Consider the following 20691-nt stretch of genomic DNA (forward strand, 5'->3'; position numbering starts at 1 on the left):
TTTGAGTTTTGTGATTAAGACCCAACTTACGTGATTGTGCCAAGATATTGAGAATTTCGACTCAAGAGACTCAAGCTACGCCGGGTAGCGTATTTTATCACAATTTTCTTTCCTCAACTATGCTCTTCAGTTAATAATCACTGCGTTATTTGTTGCACCCCCTCCTTTACAATAAGTGCCATCATGCCACCTTCTGACATTGGCGGCTCACTTGCTTGGGGTATCGCGCTAAGGAGCTAAAGCATCCGCGTTTTTGAGAGGCGGACGGCAACCGGAAGTGAGCTGTTTTCGCTTCTAACTTGTCTTCACACAATTATGGGTCTCCTCGCCTCACTCCTCTGACGTGCTGGTGACTCTGTTGCCAAAATACTCGCTCAATACTGCAAATAAGTGCGGAGCCTTCTCGCAGGCTAGTCCCCTATAGGTCAGTTGCGTAGCACTTAGCCTCCCACGCAGACGTTTTTAGGGCGTCATCACGCGTCCCTCCCTCACTAACGTCTGCTGAAAGGAAAAACTATTTCCGTTCGTGGATTACGGACCAATCAGAGGCCGTTTTTCAGCTTAGGGTAAACTCGTGTTTTGTATGGCATTCTTTCGCAGCATGTGATTGACTATGTACAACACAATTAGTCAATGCTGAGCGAGTTAAATAGTGGGAAAACAGCCGTTGAACGATAGTGGTTTTTCGTTACAGCAGATGTTCGTGGGGGAGGAACGCGTGACGAAGCCCTAAGAATGTCTGCGTGGGAGGCCACAAAGCACCAGAACTAGTATCTGGAAAGTAAAAAAATCGATTTCTGCTTGAAGTATTCGCATTCTTCCGAGTATGCCCGAGTTAACATGAATAAATAAATAACTTCATTCCATACAGGGTCCGAGCAATAACCCTATACCAGAAACCCATAAGGGTTGAAACGTGTAACGCGCGTGCACAGCTTCCGAATATTCAGTGCGAACTGATTGGTTGAATGTTTCAGTGCTAAGTACCATATTTGGAAACCCCTCGCTCTTGTTGTTCCAAATATGGTACTTAACAAATTGAATATTCAGAAGCTTGTTTCCCAGCACACAAGGGGCCGTTACACGTTTCAACCCTTATGGGTTTCTGCCTATACGAGATGCCACTTACACGCTGGCGTGGGGCTTTTTCTTAGAAAAGTCACATGCAAGCCCAAGATCTGATATTCTAACGTGACCATTCTCGTCTAGCAGGATATTGGCAGGCTAAAGTAAAAGAAAAAAGTGTAAACCTACACATAGTCTTACAATATTTGAAATGACAACAACGCCGGTCATTTTAGGATAAAACAGTTCTAAAGATTCAATAGCAGGTGTTTTGAGCTTCAAGCAGTCCAGTTTCTTATCGACCATGAGCTAACGCTATTGTGGAACGGTGTCACTTGGTATATCTGAGATTTTCCGCGACGACTGTTTACGTAACAGAGACCACGACTGCAATCTTTATAGAAAATTGAAGCCTGAGACAAACATGAAAAAGTTCTGAAAAAAGAGAACTACAAAATCAGCTGAATTCGCGAGAATAAAAATAACGTCGAAATATAAGAATACATTGGTTCTGATCGTGACCTTCGTTCCCAACACAATAAAATAATTATGGAACGATCAAAAAAGAGTTCTCGAGAAGACCAAAATTGTCGCTCGCCTGTGATTCCGACTAAGATATTTTAAACTCGCCATTTCCCGACGGCAATTTCTGTACCCCTTAACCTCTTTAAAACTCATGAATTTAGGCGCTAAAATAGTGCTAATTTTTCCTTCTCTACACGAGAAGGCATGCACTTACTAAATTCTGTTTGTTTCTATTTTTTTGATGAATGCAATAGGCGTTTACCATTCAACGAAATTTTTGGGCGGTAATTCAATTAAACAAGACCTTTTCCGAAAAAAAGTTTTCCAAAAAGATATTAGAAAATCTTATCAGGAATTTCCAATCGAAATTTACGAAAATTCCGTAGAAAGCGCTCAATGTTTCCGAAAACGAGCCCTCCAAGCTGGATTTACTGTGATACAATGTCACATGACCGCTCACTTTCCCGCCTTTCTTTTTGGTTGGGAGCATTCTGGATACGTGCATACGTGCAAAATCAATCGCTCTGGCGTTGTTAAATTTTTTTTATTGAATTGTGCTCAAAAGGAAAGGAAACAGCCGATGCAGAAGTGCCAACACATGGTGCGAAAACGGACAAAGGCAGCAGAAAATGTGAGTAACCATGACCTGTTCATTTTTACTGCAATGCAGGAATGCTTTAATAGTTTGAACTGGTGGTGACGTACACAGCGTACAGTACAACCCTAAAATATACAGCCATATTAAATCTGCCAGCTTCCAAGAAAAATCGTTGTTTTTTCCAATTGAAAGTGTTGTTGATTTGGAAAAGCTCACAGTTATTTCATTCACCTTCAAAAGTTACCTAAACGTTTCGCGTGGAATAGAAGTTGAACTGAGAGGAACTCTAGCTTATTAATTTTCGCTACATTATGGCTGTTCGGATCCTGTTGAATATAGATCTTAGCTTATTCGCTTGATCATTTTGTTTTTCCAGTACAGCACAACCAAAAGATTGCGTGTCTAAGTTTCAAAGGAAATTTTCTCTTTATTGTGACATAAAATAAACGGGGAAAACAAATTGTACAATCGAAAAAGGTCGATTTGATCTGTTGATTCCTTACCTTAAGATCTCTATAACAAATTTTTCTGTTGTGCATGTGTTCAAGACCCAAAAGAATTTCTGATGCGTAGAACCTTACCTATAAATATTAAAAGAACTCTCATTTTTATGCCGGAAAAGGTTTATCAAGGATGGTGCCTACTAATTCAAAAGTATTTTTGCCCCGGTTTATGATTATGCAGGAAATGTAATTGAAATCCAAAAAGAAAATTGGGGGTAACCACGCAATTTTCAAGGATAATTGATCAATATTCTTAAAAAGCTTTAAAATACAAAGCAATGTATAGCATTCTTTCTGAAATTGAAGCATAATTATCTCTCAAAAATGCATGGTTTTCCTCAATTTTCTTTTTGGATACCAAGAGTTTCTTCCTAACATCTCCTTTCTCTGCATACAGCTGTAGCTTTAAACCGCACAAAAATATCACTGTATTAGTAAGCATCAACAATAGGAAACCCGAGTATCTCGAGATGCGCAGAACGTATGCGCAATAACATTAACAATAACAATAAACAGTACTCAAAGTACACTATGTTTTCCATGGAAAATAGAACAAAACGTCTGGAAAGGAAGTTCACTACAGATCAAGCCAAATTCTCAATGAAAGGCTTTATAATGACAAGCTGGTAACTTTATATAACTTTCATGAATACATGGAAGTTAAATTTACAAGACAATGTGCAAAAAATAACTTGTACAAGAGTCATCTGTGAGGGTTACAAGTTCTCACACTGTGGATGACCCAAACTTTAGTCACTGAACAAACCAAAATTAATAATGTAAGAAAAATTAACAGTTTAAGAAAATAAAACAAAAAAAAATTAAAAACTCACATCGTCTTCACTGAAGACACCATGTTGCGACAAGTGATAATGCAAATCACCACCTATAAACAGTTCAAAAACTCAAGTTAGGTGCAGGGATATGTCGCCTAACGATATGAATTTTATCCCCGAGTGCTGATAACACCTCTCATGAGTGAGCCCAGTGAACCAGCGAGACGTACATGCACTATCAGCACAAAAAGATAAAATTTGTATCCCAAGCGGGTGTTTTCAAAACGAAGACTTTAAGACCCCAAAAACTCGAAAACAAAGAAATTAAACCAAAACCCTCAATTTGGCTAACCCTAGGTCTAAAAACGAACTTTAGGCCAAGGGTTAGTCAAATTGAGGGTTTTGGGTTACTTTCTTCATTTTCAAGTTTTCGGGGTCTTAGGGTGATCTTCGTTTTCAAGACACCCTCCCCTAGCGGCCATGTAGTGTTTTCTTTATCATAAAGATATTGATGAAATGTCCATGCAAATTAAAAGTTCAGTTTGCTTTATTCATTATCAAAATGGTAAAAAAGTAGTCACAAACCAGTAAAACATGCTTGTTGTGTAACATTAATTAAACAAGATATAAAAGTAAGTTATGAAAAACAAATCATGATAACATCAAACTGTGCAATAAAAATGTTAATGTAGTAGAGAAGTGATAATTTACAGCACAAGAGTATCTTACAGTGAAGGGGAAGCTTGTGTTTTATGAGCTAATAGTGTTAGTTACCATGACAACAGGTCTATGTTCTCACATGTTCACTGCACCAGTGATACTATTTTTTCTTAAGAAACAAAATCTTAGTATGTACTTATTCTTTTAGTGATTATTATAAAACTGAATTTTGCATTAAAACAGTACTGTTGATGTGATCGTTGCATAAACAAGGGAAAAAGCATTTCAAAGTTAGATGAATAATTATTGTTGTTTGACCTACCATTCATCAAGTCCAACACAAAACAAAGTTTGTCAGGGGTTTGGAAGGCATAAGTCATGCATACAATAAAAGGACTGTTGACCTAGTAAGAAATAAATATCACTGAATACAAATAAATATTTAACAAAATTATTCACTGAAGGCTTAGTGAATATCAGTGAATAAAACCTGAGAAGAAGTTGAGGTTTTTATTCACTGACATTCACCAAGCCTGAGGTGAAAAATAATTATTGTTTAGTATAATTACATAGGTGATTTTTTAAAAAATATGCATCTTCTTTTGAACAATAAGATTATTAATATCTTTGTCGTTCACCTCCATAAAGCAGCTTGAGGCCATTTTTGAAAAAAAAAAAAACAAAAAAAAAATGCTTAGGTGATTATCACGTAATAATCACCACAACTGCAACCAATCAGTGCAGACAATTTTCAATAATGACACATGTAATTAAACTAAAAATAAATGTGATGACATGATGATGATGATGATGACGATGGCAAGTTCTTATTGAAACAATGATACTGATATGTTGTAAAGGACACCTGAGCACTTGGAATCTGTACAGATGTATGTTAAGTCTCTGAAGTATGCACCATGTATAACAATTAATGTGCCAGCTTTTTATCCCAAGACCCATCTCACTTTTGAAATCTTGTTTTCCCTCTGATTCATAAATCTCATTACTTTGAGAATTCTTCAACACTAACCATGGAGAGCATAATCCTCTCATTCAAAGCCAAGGTTTCCCCCTGTTTCAGCTTGATCCTTTTCTTGTCAAGGCATTTCATAGCATACCTTGAAATTAAAAAAAAATACTAAAAATTTTGACTTCAAAGGTGCATCCACTAGATGACAAAAAATGTAGCGAATGAAATAATAAACCACAGCTCTATACTGTACAGCAACAAAAAGATAAAGTAGCTATAACTTTAAGAATATCTTAGATCCCCAAGCAAAACACATGTAGCACCAAACGGACTGAAGTAAAATCAATCGGCGGGTCTAATTTGCAGGTCGCAGGCCGCAGGTCGTAGGTCGCAGTTCGCGGGTTGCAGGTCATTGTTTCACCAATACAGAAAGTATCCGAAACATTCTTAAAAGCTAACCTAAGGCCTAATTAGGCCTAAACAGAAGGTTTTAGGCCTAAAGGTTAGCTTTTATAAATGTTTAGGATACTTTCTGTATTGGTGAAACAATGACCTGCAACCCGCGACCTGCCACCTGCAGATTAGTCCCGCCAAAAATCAATGTTTCTTTGCAAAAATGATTAGACCTATCAAGTCGATTAACATGTAGGTACTTATCACTGCCAGAGTCACTAAGAAATCCCAAAATGTTTTCATTATATCACTAGCAAACACATCCTGAACCATGAAAAAGATAACAGAGCAATCCCTTCTGTAAATACTGGTACATTGTTTAACAAAGCTTACATTTTTCCAGTGTCAGCTTTTCTGCAACCATAAACTTCTCCAAATCCTCCTCTACCAATAATTCTATGTACACTAAAATCATTCATGGTTAGCTGCAAAAAGGGAAAAGATTATTTCAGTTAAATAGAATCCCAGTAGATACCACTAAAGGTTTTACAATACAGAAGTTAACTTATTATCTCAAGGCACTCAACGTTTAGGCAAAATGCAATCAAAAGGTGTTGGATGATGCTAAATTATTAGGTCAGGAGACTCATGCAGGAGTCTGTTCACTCACAAGGATGTCAGTGTTGATAGAAACCTATAATTATAAGGTGTGCATAATTCTTTGCATTATACAGTAATTAAAAAATATAGTTATTCCACAGCTCCAGAAAATGGGCTCCATATCACAATCATCTATTTCAAGCATTTACAGATTCATTCTCCTAATATTTGTCTGTTGTTGGACCAATTATGTCACTATTATTGGATGGACAGGTTGCTTTGTTGAATGATGGCTTGAATAATGTGAGGCCAATCAAAAATGATTAAATATTTTGATTGACTTCTTACCTTCACTATTATTTTTAAATATCATCTGACCAGCTAAGGCTACAGGAGGTCACACCTGCAAACCTGAGAGCCCTGCTCTGATGGCGATCAACCAATTGCATTGTTAGCACTCGAAAGCTATTATCTGCTGGGAGCAGACTCGTTTTAAATGGATTTTTTCCCATGCGTTCAGCAGAGGACAACTTGTTGAGTTCCTTTCTTTTCAGCTTCGAAACACAGCAGAACAGCAGGGAGCAAGTAATATTTTTCGGTGGGAAAAATCTCGATAGCAATATTTGCATGTTTGCATGTAAATATTTGAGCAACGTGGGGACTTGAGAAGGATCCAGATAGGCGAAGTTTGATCTTGGATCCCTGCCTCTAGAGAGAAGTGAAATAGTGACCAGGCCAGTGGTTGTGGCCTGTTTGAACAGCTACTGGCTCTTCAGGCTGGAGAAAGCGGCGGGTCCTTCGTCAAAACTGGCTTGTTCTTTAAGTATGAGGAGATCGTTTTGGGACTCTCGGCCTTTATGCTGTATCGTTTGTTATCGATCATCATGAGACAGTAGACAAAAGACAGAATCAAGCGGATTTTGGCAATTAATTAATCGTCCTGGATCGCGGAGTGATCAGTGGCTTCAAAGGTTGTGAGTTTCCAGCCTTGTCTTCTTTTAATGAAGGATTGGAGCAAATTTCAAAACTAGCCCAGAATGCCTCAAATCAACAAAAGGACACAAGGTGAAGTAAGAGTAAGTTTATTTTATTTATTTTCCTTGCTATAAACTAGGATTAGCCAATTTTTTTCTGCATTTCATGTTTCTCACATAAACCCTACAAACCATTACGTTAACTGAGCATTCAAATTATGTGTTTGGGTCGCCTGTGAGGAGGGCTTTTCAAAGCCTGACAGCGATGTCCCATTGACTGCTGAGCATATAGGTCACTGCTGGTAACAGTTGAGAAATGATTTTTTTCAAATGTTTTTCATCTGCCTTGTCTCGACAAAGTGACATTGTTTATGATCCGTGTAGCACTCTGTTATCCCATGGTCCACTTTGCAACTTTCCTTGACTAACACCATCATTGTGAAACCAACCAATAATTATTTATGTCACATTTATTAGCAAAATTTAGTGACAGAGATGACATTAGTATCATTGTTATATTATCATCATCATCATTACTATTACAATAACAGGAACAACAACAATAACTAAAATACTTGAGTAGGCAGCAACACCTGAGGAGTAGGAGGAGAATGGGTGCCTTTTTTAGGGCTGAAGGCACAAGCTTTTAGGGGGGTCTACAGGCATCCTCCCCTAGAGAAATTTTGAAATTCGGGCATCTTAGAATGCAATTCTGGCATTCTGGAGCATGAATTAGGGTATTTGCCCAGGTTTATGATTATGTGGAAATTGTGGATCGTAACAAGTGCTATTGAAATTGAAAAAGAAAATTGAGGGTAACCACACATTTTTCAAAGATAATTCATGAACAATATTTGTAAAAAGCTTTAGAAATACATGTACCAAGACATGTGTTGTGTTCTTTCTCAAATTTGAAGCTTAATTATCTCTGAAAAATGCATCGGTACCACCAATTTTCTTTCTGGATACCAGGGCTTGAAATTGCAACTCAATGCAACCAAAAATTGAGTGCTGGCGACTAGATTTTCAGCACTCAGGTCGCCAGCTGGTGAATCACGTTTTGTCTGATAAACCAGGATAACAAGTAGACAACTGTTGCACATGAATCTCTATGAGATGAAATCGTTTGGAAGTGGTAGCTAGAACACGATTCACCTTTCTTTCCCCATTGAAATAACGTATAAAATACTACAAGAAACAAGGCTGTTGCCTAACAGGAGCCCGGTAGCCTGGGGCTCCCAAAGAATAGCTCTGGGCGCCTTAATTTTTCACAGCAACACCTTTCACTTCATATGTTGGGCTCCTAAGTTTTCAGCGTTTAGCTCTGAGGGCCCCTTTAAAATTTTCTTAGGCAGCAGCCTTGAGAAAATTGGTTTCTCACATTGTTAATTAATAGCACAAATGTACTTTGCATTGACTAGGCATCATAATATTATTGTTTCAGCAGCTTCATGGGATCGTGAGCGCACTTGAACACCGTATGCTTATTGCCAGTTATGTGAATTTTGTGCCCAGAAGACGAAGATTCAGCAAGAAGGTTAATTGAAAATTCAAATGCATCGTCATTTGTGAATGCTGAAATCGTAGATTTAGCCAAATTACCAAGGGACCTCCTCGAAACAAGCTTGATATTGATAATAATATATTGATAATGAACCTAGACATCGCATAAAGTCCCCCTCTGCCCAAGGTGATTAATATCGGTAGAAAAGTACGTTAAGAAACCAAGTTCCTCTGATTCTAGAAGCTACTGAAACCGTATATGAGCTGCTCCTTTTGTTTTATCTCAGTCGGGGGCTGGTACAAGCATTGTGGTTGTGTGGGGGCCTAGGCTAAGCAATATCGTAGTATTGCGTTTATTTGCGATAAAGGTAAGTTGCTTGCCACACACAAGCTGTACGAGAATAAAGAACTACGTTTTGAAGAGGTGAAAAGCATGCAAGGATATAGGACCCATGTTTGCCGTGCTGTGGAATAAGGACTGTGCTTCGCTCCATTTCAAATAAGCTTCATGAACACCATCACCAAACTAAGCCGAAAACAACAATGGCTTTAGAGATCTTTCTTGCGCTGTTTTTTTTTTTTTTCGGCTATTTAACAATTATGACTTTCCTTGCATGCAAAGTTGGCAACCAAAATTTCTGATCTGGCGACCAAATTTTCCCCATTAGTCACCAGCTGGCACCTGAGCAAAAGAGTTAATTTCAAGCCCTGGATACCAATAGTACTTACTAAGAACTACGTTCTCTGCATAATTTTAAACCGCACAAAATATCCCAGTGTTGGTAAGGATCACCGATAGGAAATCCGAGTATCTCGAGATGGGCAGAACATATGCACAATAGCAATAGTAGGCACTGTCCTTAATTCAGGGAGAGTACATGAATACTCTAAAATTTTTTGGAAATTCAATTGACAGTTTGGGTTTTGAACACATCCTAAAATAGCCTGGCACAGCCCCTTTAATTATGGCTCCTTTGCACTCTATACAGCTGCATGAAATGTATTTCATCTGTCCTGTCCAAAAATGTTGTCTTGTCACACTTCAAATGTCGTTAGCAAATCAGGCAGCTTACACTACTACTGGATTGCTGGACCACTGCCTCAAAATGCATTTACTCAATCTTTGATCACTGTCTTTGACATGGACAGGGAAATAGAAATCACCGCCGAAATTACTCAGAAGTCAGGCTTCTCTTTTGTTTTTCATCAACAAAACTTTGCAGATCCAGACTCATGTTCTGTGCCATTGTTTCTCATGTTATTTGTAAAATTTAGGGTAATTTCTAAGGAAAAATAGCCAGAGAGTTCACATGCAATAGCCCGCAAATTTCACTGGCTACCATCTCTTATTGAAAACCCCGTAAAGACAAAAGGATATAACTACAAAGGTGTTGCAAACTACTCTAACTATCCCAACTAAAAAATTGATGTTCTAAAAATAATGTTTATTCTAATGTACAATATCAACAAGAATACATCTATGTAAGAATGATAAAAAAGTTATAGACAAAAAGGGAAATGTGTCCCATACATTTCATGTAATATCTTAGATCTTAATGACTATGAATTAATGAATTATGATTTTTGAAAAGAACTTTTTAGGATTACCCTTCCACAACAAATCCCATGATGCAACACCCCTTACTCCCTCTGTTTGGCATATAATTTGCCTATGAAAGCATTTCTCTCCTAGCTTTCTAAGAATTTGCATCCTTTCTGTTCTTGACTTCCTTGTGTTATGGTGCTTAGGCAGGCCTTTATTTTGTTAATGCCATTAGAAGTGGTTCACTGCTATTCTGGACATAACAAGCCAAACCAAATTCCTCCAACTGTACATAGTCATCCAACCCAAACAGTCCACCTCTAAATACTGTTGAATGTCCGATGTTATACATTCAGGTGATACACATCTTCACAGGGGTGGAGCAATCCACAGATGGACAGCAGCTCCCTCTTCTTTTGCTCTTACTATGTTCTGAAATTCCATCTAGTTCCAATAATTATTATTGAACACTACATCTTCCTACCATGCAACTTTTTCTTTGATTTTGTATTGGCCTGATCTCATGCAGTAAATCAACCTACTCAAGAATCAATCCTTGAGTACATGTACATAAAAGTAAAGTAAAGCAACCATATTTAATGTTGATAACTCGTAACAGTAACTTTAATTAATGACAAACCTGAGGTCGACGGTGCGCTAATTTTACTCCCCCCTCTCCATCAGTGCTCTGTTTTATGGGTATTTAAAGCTACTTAGCTACAAGGAAAGGAAGGAGTCGAAACAAGGACGCCAGATCTGGGAATCAAACTCAGGACCTCTTGCACCAAGGCCGCACACTAACTGACTGTGCCATCCTCGTACTTCAAATGAATCTTTTTCTGTAAGTATAATTCCTCCAAATGTGGCAATTTCCCCATTCTTCATAATGAGCACATCGCACTTATTCAAGCCAAATTCCATAACGATGACTTGAAACACAGCCTGTGTTTATCAGGGAGTCAATCTCACAGTCATCCTTCCCAAACAGCTTAAGATCATTGATAACTGTAAATGGTTATATATGTATGTTCAATCCAGGCTGCAGTCTGCTGGTATCCCAGGTACGTTCTCAGGACAGAGCTTCTGAATTGGGGCGGCAACTTCAGCAAATCAAGCAGGTGTCCCTGACCAGTTAATCAAGATGCTTGGGCAGTGGTCCACAGATGCCTATCAGCTCTCTATCAGGACACATGTGGTGTCCCATGTTAGTGAGTGTGGTCACAGCTTTACTGGTATGTGTGCTGCTTAGTGAAGCAGCTGCCGGTGAAGGAGTGTTGGTGCCTCAGGTTTGGTGATCTCAGGGCTCTGGATTCCAAGCCATGAGTCCCTTTGTCTCCAGCAGCTTTGCTTAGTTCAGAGGTCCTTTGGCTTGGCGTGGGGGCTCATGGTTGGGTAATGTGGGGATTGCTGCCACTGAGGGGCTGGCTGGCTAGCCTCCAGTGGAAGCCCCTGGATACATCCCGGGTACCCAATCTCCATTTCGCGACGCAGTTGTTAACTTATTGATTCACTGTTATCTCCAAAGTTGTATTTCCTTTTTGCTTTCTGCAGTATTAATGACTATGGTATGAGACAGGTCAACAGCTGAGTGCTGATAAGCCATGACGCTGAAGGGCTGTATGCTCCAACATATCCCGATTTCTCCCAATACTTGTGCCGTTGCAGTTAACACCATTTTCTACTTCGACAATTTCTTGTGCATGTACCAACTAGTGAACATTGCGAGCTATTCCAGCATAAGTACCGTAAAAACCCGCAGATAAGAAATAATTGGGGTGCGGCTTATCTGTGGGAACATTTGAAAAAGGTGTTGTGAATTTCAATGCCAACTTCCGTATGTAAATGAATATTACACAAACCTACAAGGGAGTACTTGTCATTGCTTTTGTAAGTTTGTTGGCTCTTAAAAGAGCCGTTGTTCATGTAAGAGTAATATTACAGCGCTTACAGGCGTCCCTCCTAAAAGCATTAAACCATCTTCGTTAACAGATCCTTTAAGCCACAGTGTATGATCGCTTCCATTCCCCTGCAGCGTTGCAGCGTTGACGACCGCCTGTAACTTCAACAGTAATCGATCCTCCACGAGCAAGAAAATACCATGCTATTCTCGAGTATTTGTGCGGTAGATGGCCCACTGTTTCTTCGCCGTTTAGCACTTTGATAGCAAATTTGTCAAACAAATACCAGTAGTCTTGTGTCAACTACTGACGAACAAAATAAAGACCCTGTTACACTGGGCAATGTTTCATGCAGCTTATCTCTTTGTGTAACTCTTAAAACATCACGCTACTTCTGGTGTCCAGTTTTCCATTTTCGCGTCCGATCTAATGCTTGGTTACTAAGCTTTGAATGCTCCGTTCACGTTCTTGTTGTGATGCAAAAATATACGGAAACACTGTGTTGAATGAAGAAATTCCTTTCGACAAATACCAGAAAAAGATCAATGATACATGTAGGTCAAAGTTGGTAGAAACAATGTTCATTATATGTTAAAGTGCTAAAATTGTGGGTAAGACGTTTCAATGGTAATAGCGAGTTTACGTTCGATGAACAGTGGATGATAAAGAAAACTTCTCAAGACTTGACTTTGGATTTTGATTTCTTGCAAAAAAAAGCTTTTTTCCCAAAATTTGAGCTGCCAAATTCAGGGTGTGGCTTATCTGCGGGTGCGGCTTATCTGCAGGTTTTTACGGTAATTCAAGCACCAATGAATTGAGAACTCATGAAACCATTCAGGTTTTGGTTTCTTCATGTTAAGGTAACTATATATTATCATACCAATCAATAGCTTCAACATTAGCTGTAGACATGTTATGGGTTTCTTATCACTACTATTATTGTTATTTAATTAATTTGACCACTTACATTAATGTTGAGTTCCACATTTTTCCACTGGCAAAACCTGACATATCTATCACTGCAAAGAAATAGTAAAAATGTACCATCAACATTAAAGAACTGGTGTTTTTTTCCATTAGCTTGAAATTATAAAATGTTACCAACGAACTGAAACTATGTGGGGTCCAGTGATATGAACTATCCTCAAAAAGCAGGCAACACATAATAAAAAATAATTTTTTGAAGGGCTAAATGTAAACCCAAAGTATTAAGAGGCTTTTTTGCACATTTAGAATAATTTTTTCCACTAGCTGGCAGCCAAAACTGGTGCCATACTTTTCATAAAATTAATGGTTATGTGGCAAACAACGAAGAGATAAGAAATTCAATTGTTTTCTATTTTTACCTTGTACCTTTCAGTCTTTGGCTACACTGAACTTGCAAAATTTCATTGCAGAAGTTGTATTCAGGTACCATTCACTACTTGAAATGTGTCCTTACTTAATTAAAAAAGTAGCTCAAAATGTGATGAAAAGAGCCCTTCAATGAAGCACCAAACTGCTGAAAACAACTTTAAAAAAATGTGTAGCTCAATGCCTGACCAAGACAACGAAGCACTTTACGATAATAATTTTAATTTTTTTGCTTGAATCTTGCACCAACCCTGCACCCTGGACAAACAAAGGCTAACAAAAGCATTAGACAAAATGCATACAGAAACTGATCAGCACAAGACTCACCTTTTCAAAAATTTTTGGAATATTGAGCCTCTCAGACTATCTCTGATTTCCAACTTATATGGCTACAAGAGTAAATAATTTGTCATAATTTTTAATTTATTATTGCATGAAAAACTGTGATGCAAACAATATTGGCCATCGGGAGTTAATTGTTACGCGTGCCAAAATCTACATGTTGCAGGTCATTTTGTTCCTTAGGTAAATTTGCTGATTTACCAATACAGAAACCCTAACTGTCTACAAATGCTAACATTAAATGAATGAAGGGGGTAGTTTCTAAAGAAACTGTGGTGCTACGTCGGTGGGGAAGTAGTATACAAAAATTTGGTTTTATCAACGGAGTTGATTATTAATGTTAATTGACCACCGTACAGAGATTCTAAAAGCTGACATTTTGAGCATTAGCCCTCGCCTTCGTCAGAGTGAATCCAAATTCGCTCTGAAGAAGGGCTAACGCTCGAAACGTCAGCTGAAGAAAACAAACACATTTTTCAGCAATGAGCCGATTAGTATTTATCAAGAAATCACCAAAGAAAGCCTTGCATCTTTCAAATCAAGTATTTTGCACCCTTTGAAAATCAAGTCAAAAATGTTAAATATAGAGTAGGTGAGAATAGACTCACACATCTCATTATATTATATCAAGATCCATCACCTGACAGTTTTGCCCAACTACTATACTTTACAGGGGAGCAGGTGTTAAAAAAATTATCAGAATGAACATGTGGTATATTTTACCTCAAACAATGTAGAGGTTAGTTCTTTTGATCTTATTGCCTCTCGCACTTGCGTCTCAGCTTGAGCAGAGAAGGACTGAAATAAATAATAATCTTCAGAATGGTTACATAGGCTCAGTGTTAACCCTAATTATAGGAGATCACAATGTATTATTTCCCTATTCTCAGAGGGATAGCAAATGCTAGATTAAAGTATGTTATGTTCAAGTACAATAGGACACCACTTTCTACGTGTAAATTAAATTCAGCCTCCTTCTTTGTGACAAGTGATTGAACAAAGTCTTTCAAATGTAAAACAGACCATCCACCAAATGCAATGTCCCAGGTACATGAAATGGAAATCTCATAACAGTCATAACAGGCCCACTGGAAATCAATACAGGTGTGTACATACATACGCATATACATATTCCTTAATCTGTTTCTGACCCAATTTAAGAGCCACCTCTTTTCTGCTTTAAGTAAGACTCAAGAGGGAATCAGAAATGGCGTCATCAGCTTTTGATAAAGCACTTACATGTGAGCGAGCTAAAAGCTCAGTCATAATGTGATTGTCATAAATTTCCTTTGCCATCACCAATCGTTCATCTGCAAACTGAAGTTTCTCATACTCTTTGATCTGTACAGGTTAGAATGTATAATATTATTTGTGAATGCCTGGTTAGAAACAAGGACATGATATGCAGCAGCAACTTTACAATAAAATACAGTAAAACAGCCCTCTCAAAATATTTTTGGGGAGCAGATCATAACGAATTCGTGGAGACAGTTTGGTGCTACAGGCACCCAAGTGAGTGCCCAAAGGATGCAGGCTTCTAGGGGGGTCTGGGGGCATGCTCCCCTAGGGAATTTTTTAAATTTAGACACTCACCAGATGCAGTTTAGTGCAATCTGGGGGATTTAAAGAGAAGAAATTTCACAAATGGAATTGACACTTGCATGGAGTCTGATAAGAAATACTGGAATGTTAGTTAAATAAACACTTCATGTGCACGACACAAAAAATTATTGGGGATGCGAATTTGTATGTCAAACAAGCTTTTTTCAAGCTTTTATAATATCTCCAGTGACTTTACGTTCAAGCTAAAAATGTGCTGTATCTCACATTTTCTGAATGGAAGGAGACGGTCAAGCGTTCTGAGGAGGCGGCTCATTGAGCCGTCGACCGGCCAGTTTTGAGAAGGATGAGTAAAAGAAATGATATACAGACTGAATCATATACATTACAACAATATCCACTTCACATGTGTGTATACATATACACATGTACTTCGTCTGGAGCATCATGCTTAGTTTGCAAAATGAATTGTGCAAACCTAAAATCTAGCACTGGTCCCCAATCATACTCAAAACAATCAAAGTCAGAGTAAAAGCTTTCAAGTGTCAGCATTTGGGGGATTTGATCCTCTATTTATTTTCTTTTTTTTTTTTTTTCACTAAGAGAAAGGACTGAAGAGTTGGATATAAATCTGAATTCAAATGCAGTAGGGCTGCATGTACCATTTGCACTTTCCATTATACTGTTACAGTAATATTAGTACTTTATAAAGAGGTTTCTTCTAGCGTTTGATTTGTATGTCACATGTTTAGCAGACACTTCTTAAAAAAATGCAGCCCACAAAAATTATTATATCTTCTAAAGAAAATATTATATGATTCACTTTCAATACAAATCTCTCTACCAGCATACATGTATTATCCCCTATCTTTATTGGTTTTTCATTCCTTATGGAGAATCATACTAATGAGTAGCTTGCTTAACAGCCCAACCCTTTCTTCATTATTCTTCTAACAGATTTGAGTTTCCATCACTATAAATATTACACATTAGTTGTCAGCTTGACAAGATCATCAGCTCCGTCTAAAATGAGTCACACAAGCTGTGTTTCAGTCACAGATAGCTTTAAGCGGAAGAGACAACACCAAGTCAATAACAAAACATTTTGTTTCTTGTGTAATACTGTATCTGTACTTTAGAAGTAATTTTACAAGGAATACAAGACCGCAAAAAATTGCTTATTTTTTTTAAAAACTTAAGAACTGGATTAGAAATTTAAATGAACAAATGAATAATTATTATATGTGAAGTAGTGGCTGGAGTTCGCATTTGTACACATGTCTGCAAATTTTAATAAATTTTCTTTCCCTAAAATCTGGCTAACACAAGCCAACATAACATTCACGTGTTTTACAAAAATCCACCAAAACACAAACCAAACCGTTAATGTGCACTATGAAAAAAAAAATTCAAGCACTTGCAATTTATTCTAAGTAAACTTGATAGAATCCTTACTGATCTCCATCGAAAAACAATATTTGGAAGAAAACTGAGTCTATTTTTATTATCTCAAAAATATGAACAAACCAAACCAAAAAGAAAACATAAATGTGAGATAACGTAGAAGGCTTCCTCTATTGAGCATGGCAAATGTTTTTATTACACACAAACCTTGCATCTTTTTATTATACAAAAGCACAAGGATGTTCTTGGTTAACTTTAGACTAAACAATCACATTTAACAAATTACCCTACAACATAAATCTGTCTGATAAAATTTGATCACAAGTATTAATTTCCTCAAAAACAGAAGTCCCTGACTTATTGGAAATGAATTCATGCCACCATTAGCATTCTATATGCAAAAAAAAAAATAATTATCATATGAATCCGCTTAAAGCAAGGAGTTTGTTAGGTACGTTCATTAATTATTTACCATTAAAGACTTGACTTTGCAAAAAACAACATTTTCCTCGAGAAGTGTGAATAAATCGACTTCAGTATACCCAAACACATAGGCATACCGCAAGTCGGGGTGATAGATAAAATCATAATTTTTTCAAACTTTTTTTTTTTCAAGATCTTCACCACTTTTTTTAAGTGAAACCACAGCAAACTCCATGGGAAATTCAAATGAAAACAACTTTTTATGGTTTTCATCGTACGTGGCTTTGTTTTGCTTATTTTTTTCTGACAAGCTGGGACGGTTTGTCGACCAGCGAAAAAATAAAATAAGATGAAATAACGCGCCTTTGCGGTTTCGAAGGGGAAAAAATGTACAGTTGATTTCCAAGGGATTTAGAGTTCACTAGTAAGAGCGCTACAGCGTACGACAATGAACGTACTAAATTTATATGCTGTGAGCGCTAAAATTCTTTCAAAGCACACCGACCTTCCTCTAACTAAGCTTGTTTAAAAACTGTTCCCGTACGTCATATTTCAATATGCAATAACTGAACGGACTGGGTGTCAATTTCAACGGTGCTTGTTCAAAACTTCGAAAAAAAAACAATGGATATTTCAATCGATTTTAGTGAAATTTCTCCACCGGTAAAAATCACAAATCGAAAAGATAACGCCCCATTACTTATTTTATAACTTAACAGATTCTACAATTTATTATTCGCACGATAATCCTACCGATGATTGGTATAGCGCGAAATGACATTGTATATAAACTTCGGGTACGTTTAGCCGAAAATACTAAACTTCCTACTCTCCCAGGACTACATTGCAGACTACATTGCAGGACAGAGAATCTTTTCATTTGAAAACAATTGATAGGAAGTTGGTTGATTGTGTAGTTTGCGGTCTTTAACGTGTCCATCACTAATATACTTGTGCCTGTACCACACCAATCTACACTACCTTGCCATCTTCTCTTCGAATTCGTTGATCGCTACACAAATAGTACAAAATCACCTCCAATGTACATTTCCAAGGGGAAAGATAAAGCTACTTTTATCAGACAACCGAGAAAGAAGGAAGTCGATAATCAGGCTATAAATTACAACTCGTTCAAAGTTTATCCTGGATTTGTGAATTGTAGCAATAAGTTGTGTTATTGGCATTAATTTGAACCCAGCCCCAGCCAAGCTATTTGAGGAAATTCTCTGACGACTAGCGATCATATTCTTCCTGCTACTCTTCGTGTTGGGCTTGCACAATTCGAATCCAGCCATTATTATTATATTACACTCAAACGAAGACTGCTTGCTGCATGAAGTTGCGAATACATAAAGGTAAATAAATAAATTAATGTATAAATATAAAGGCTCGTTCACTCACCTTTTCGTAAAATGCCAGCTGAGGAACTGGTTCGTCGCATTGTGTTTCGCAAAAGTCTTTAAAAACTAGGTAACCTTGAAAATAAAGCAAACGATTACACCCATCAGGTATTGTTTCCTAGGTCATTTAAAACCAAAGACTCCAATGCTTGTCTTGTGGAAATAAAGACTACGGTCCCTCGAGCAAGAAACCGTATTCATACGCAACTACAGCTGAACAATGCATTATCGTTTGGAAACAAATCACTCACCTATCGTTTGATCGAATATTTTGTCGAATTGTACCTCTCCTCTTTCGCTTAAATACTTGTGCATGACATGATAAACACTGGGAATGAAAAAGCAACAAAGCTCTCGATGGAACAAAGCTAAAACCTTTGGTTAACAAAACTCAATCCAGGGCACATAAATTAGAACGGATCGCGCTGATCTACGTACGATGGATCAGGCAAGATTATCTTCTTGCTTGCTCGAGCTGCTGGCGTGGATTTCGATTTTTCCATCGCCATTAGATAGGAAACATCAGCCAAAACCGCCTCTAGGTCCGCCATCTTGGCTTGGCAGCTTGGTTTATGTTGCAAATTTCGTCTCGGCGATGAACATTTCGAGCCCTTCAGTGCAGTTTGTTGTCTGCTGATTGGTCAAAGCTAATTCGTCACGTGGCTATACATTATGGTGGTTCATCAGATTCGCCAAGAGCAAGCGGACAGAAGTCAATTAGGCTTTTGCATTTGAGTCTTGACATTACCTTGGTTGTGTGACTGTCCTTTCACATTTTATTTCATGAATTAATTTTGATTTTCCTATGCAAAATTGTGTTTCAGAGAAAATCCAGACGAACACAAGACAAAGCGAGCGAGGTTTAAAAACTCTTGAGAATGTTTGAATGTTTGTTTTGGTGATATAGGTGGTGAAAAGTCATTCCTGTAATTCATTTTCTCTGATATTGGCTTTGTCGAAAAGACGTTAAATCTGCCATAAATTTCGTTACCCAGTTGACTCTATACTTCATTTTATTTGTGTTGATCCTATTTTTTTACGTGGTACTGTCTTGCCAACTCCGTTATTAAGATGCCTTGACTAGAAATCATGATCCTTGGCTGTCCATGAGTGGGATAAACGTTTGTTTTGATGGTGTAAAGTTATATTATTTTTTTCAAAATGAGTTGATATTAGCTGTCGCAGGTTTCTTTTTCGAAGGCACGCGCTTGTGCAAACCGCGCTTATTTTCTAACATGCGCGGGCGATGTTAAAGTGGGATTATTCAAAGAGCAAGGCAAATTATCAGCGCCTTCTTTCCGTGCATTCATTTTCCAAACCGGGCAAATAAAAAGTTGTCACAGACGTCACCGCCTCTAAGAACGGGAAGTTTACTTAAGTGTAAATGCCTTTATTGGGGCTGCAAATTCAATTACCCTCAGATTGGAATCGGTCCGTAGTTTCCTTTCAATTTTTGTCGACTATCTCAATTTTCAACTTTTTACTGAATTTAACATTTTAAGTCTTATAACCAGATAACAATTTCCTTAAGGCGCCTTGCATTTTTTTTCCGATGCATCCTACCTGATGTCATAGGAAGAAAGAAAGTTCTATCTGATACTTCAGTTTGACAGCCTCTCAGTGCTCACATTTGATGTAGGCCGAGCTTGAGTATTCCTAACTCGAAGTTGAAAGACAGCTGGAAAGAAACATCTGAAACTTACTTATTATTATCAAGTGCAGAAAAAGGCAATTTGCAATGGGTGAAGCGACGCAAACCATATCAATATTTTCCCGCAATTCAATTGTTCCAATAAACTGTATAGTAATTTTCTCCAATAACGCTGTCTGGAGTAAGGAAATCAGTAAACTGTGAAATTTAGAGGTACGCACGTGCATAAATATGTCAAATATATTTACCCTTCGGCATTGTTTGGGCAAAAAAAGTCCATTTGGTAAACGAGGCTCGGAATAACATAGCTACAGATGTAATATACATATATGAGAAATTTAGGCTCGTTAATAATTGTCCTTAATCATTTTACGAGGGACAAATGACTTCATGAAAGCGTGGTGAGCCGCTGTCATTATCTTCAGTGCACGTGGTTCGTTTCTTCAATAGCGGTATTTACTTTTCAGCATCACGAACTGTTCAGTAAAACTGAGAACATCGAAATGAATCCAAAAAATTTTGCTGAATCCATAGGTCAGGCTATCTAGAC

General features: G+C 37.7%; 1 protein-coding gene across 2 annotated transcripts in view; it reads right to left on the reverse strand.

Moving 5' to 3' along the window:
- The window catches only part of LOC138047086 (G protein-coupled receptor kinase 3-like), a 30665-nt gene extending 11537 nt beyond the window's left edge, over positions 1 to 19128 (reverse strand). The window contains exons 1-13 of one of the 2 annotated variants that reach the window (XM_068893785.1): positions 18929 to 19128; positions 18742 to 18818; positions 18492 to 18565; positions 14943 to 15044; positions 14427 to 14501; positions 13689 to 13750; positions 12976 to 13027; positions 5884 to 5975; positions 5158 to 5245; positions 4450 to 4531; positions 3525 to 3577; positions 2692 to 2769; positions 1130 to 1224 (exon numbers count right to left, since the gene is read on the reverse strand). In XM_068893785.1, the coding sequence (XP_068749886.1) occupies positions 1130 to 1224; positions 2692 to 2769; positions 3525 to 3577; positions 4450 to 4531; positions 5158 to 5245; positions 5884 to 5975; positions 12976 to 13027; positions 13689 to 13750; positions 14427 to 14501; positions 14943 to 15044; positions 18492 to 18565; positions 18742 to 18818; positions 18929 to 19041 (1043 nt within the window). In that variant the 5' untranslated portion in view covers positions 19042 to 19128. The remainder of the gene's footprint in view (positions 1 to 1129; positions 1225 to 2691; positions 2770 to 3524; positions 3578 to 4449; positions 4532 to 5157; positions 5246 to 5883; positions 5976 to 12975; positions 13028 to 13688; positions 13751 to 14426; positions 14502 to 14942; positions 15045 to 18491; positions 18566 to 18741; positions 18819 to 18928) is intronic. The other variant, XM_068893787.1, reaches the window with a different exon arrangement.
- Between the last annotated feature and the right edge of the window lie 1563 nt (positions 19129 to 20691).

This window comes from Montipora capricornis, chromosome 4, assembly GCF_036669925.1.
Source record: "Montipora capricornis isolate CH-2021 chromosome 4, ASM3666992v2, whole genome shotgun sequence".
NCBI classification, from domain to species: domain Eukaryota; kingdom Metazoa; phylum Cnidaria; class Anthozoa; order Scleractinia; family Acroporidae; genus Montipora; species Montipora capricornis.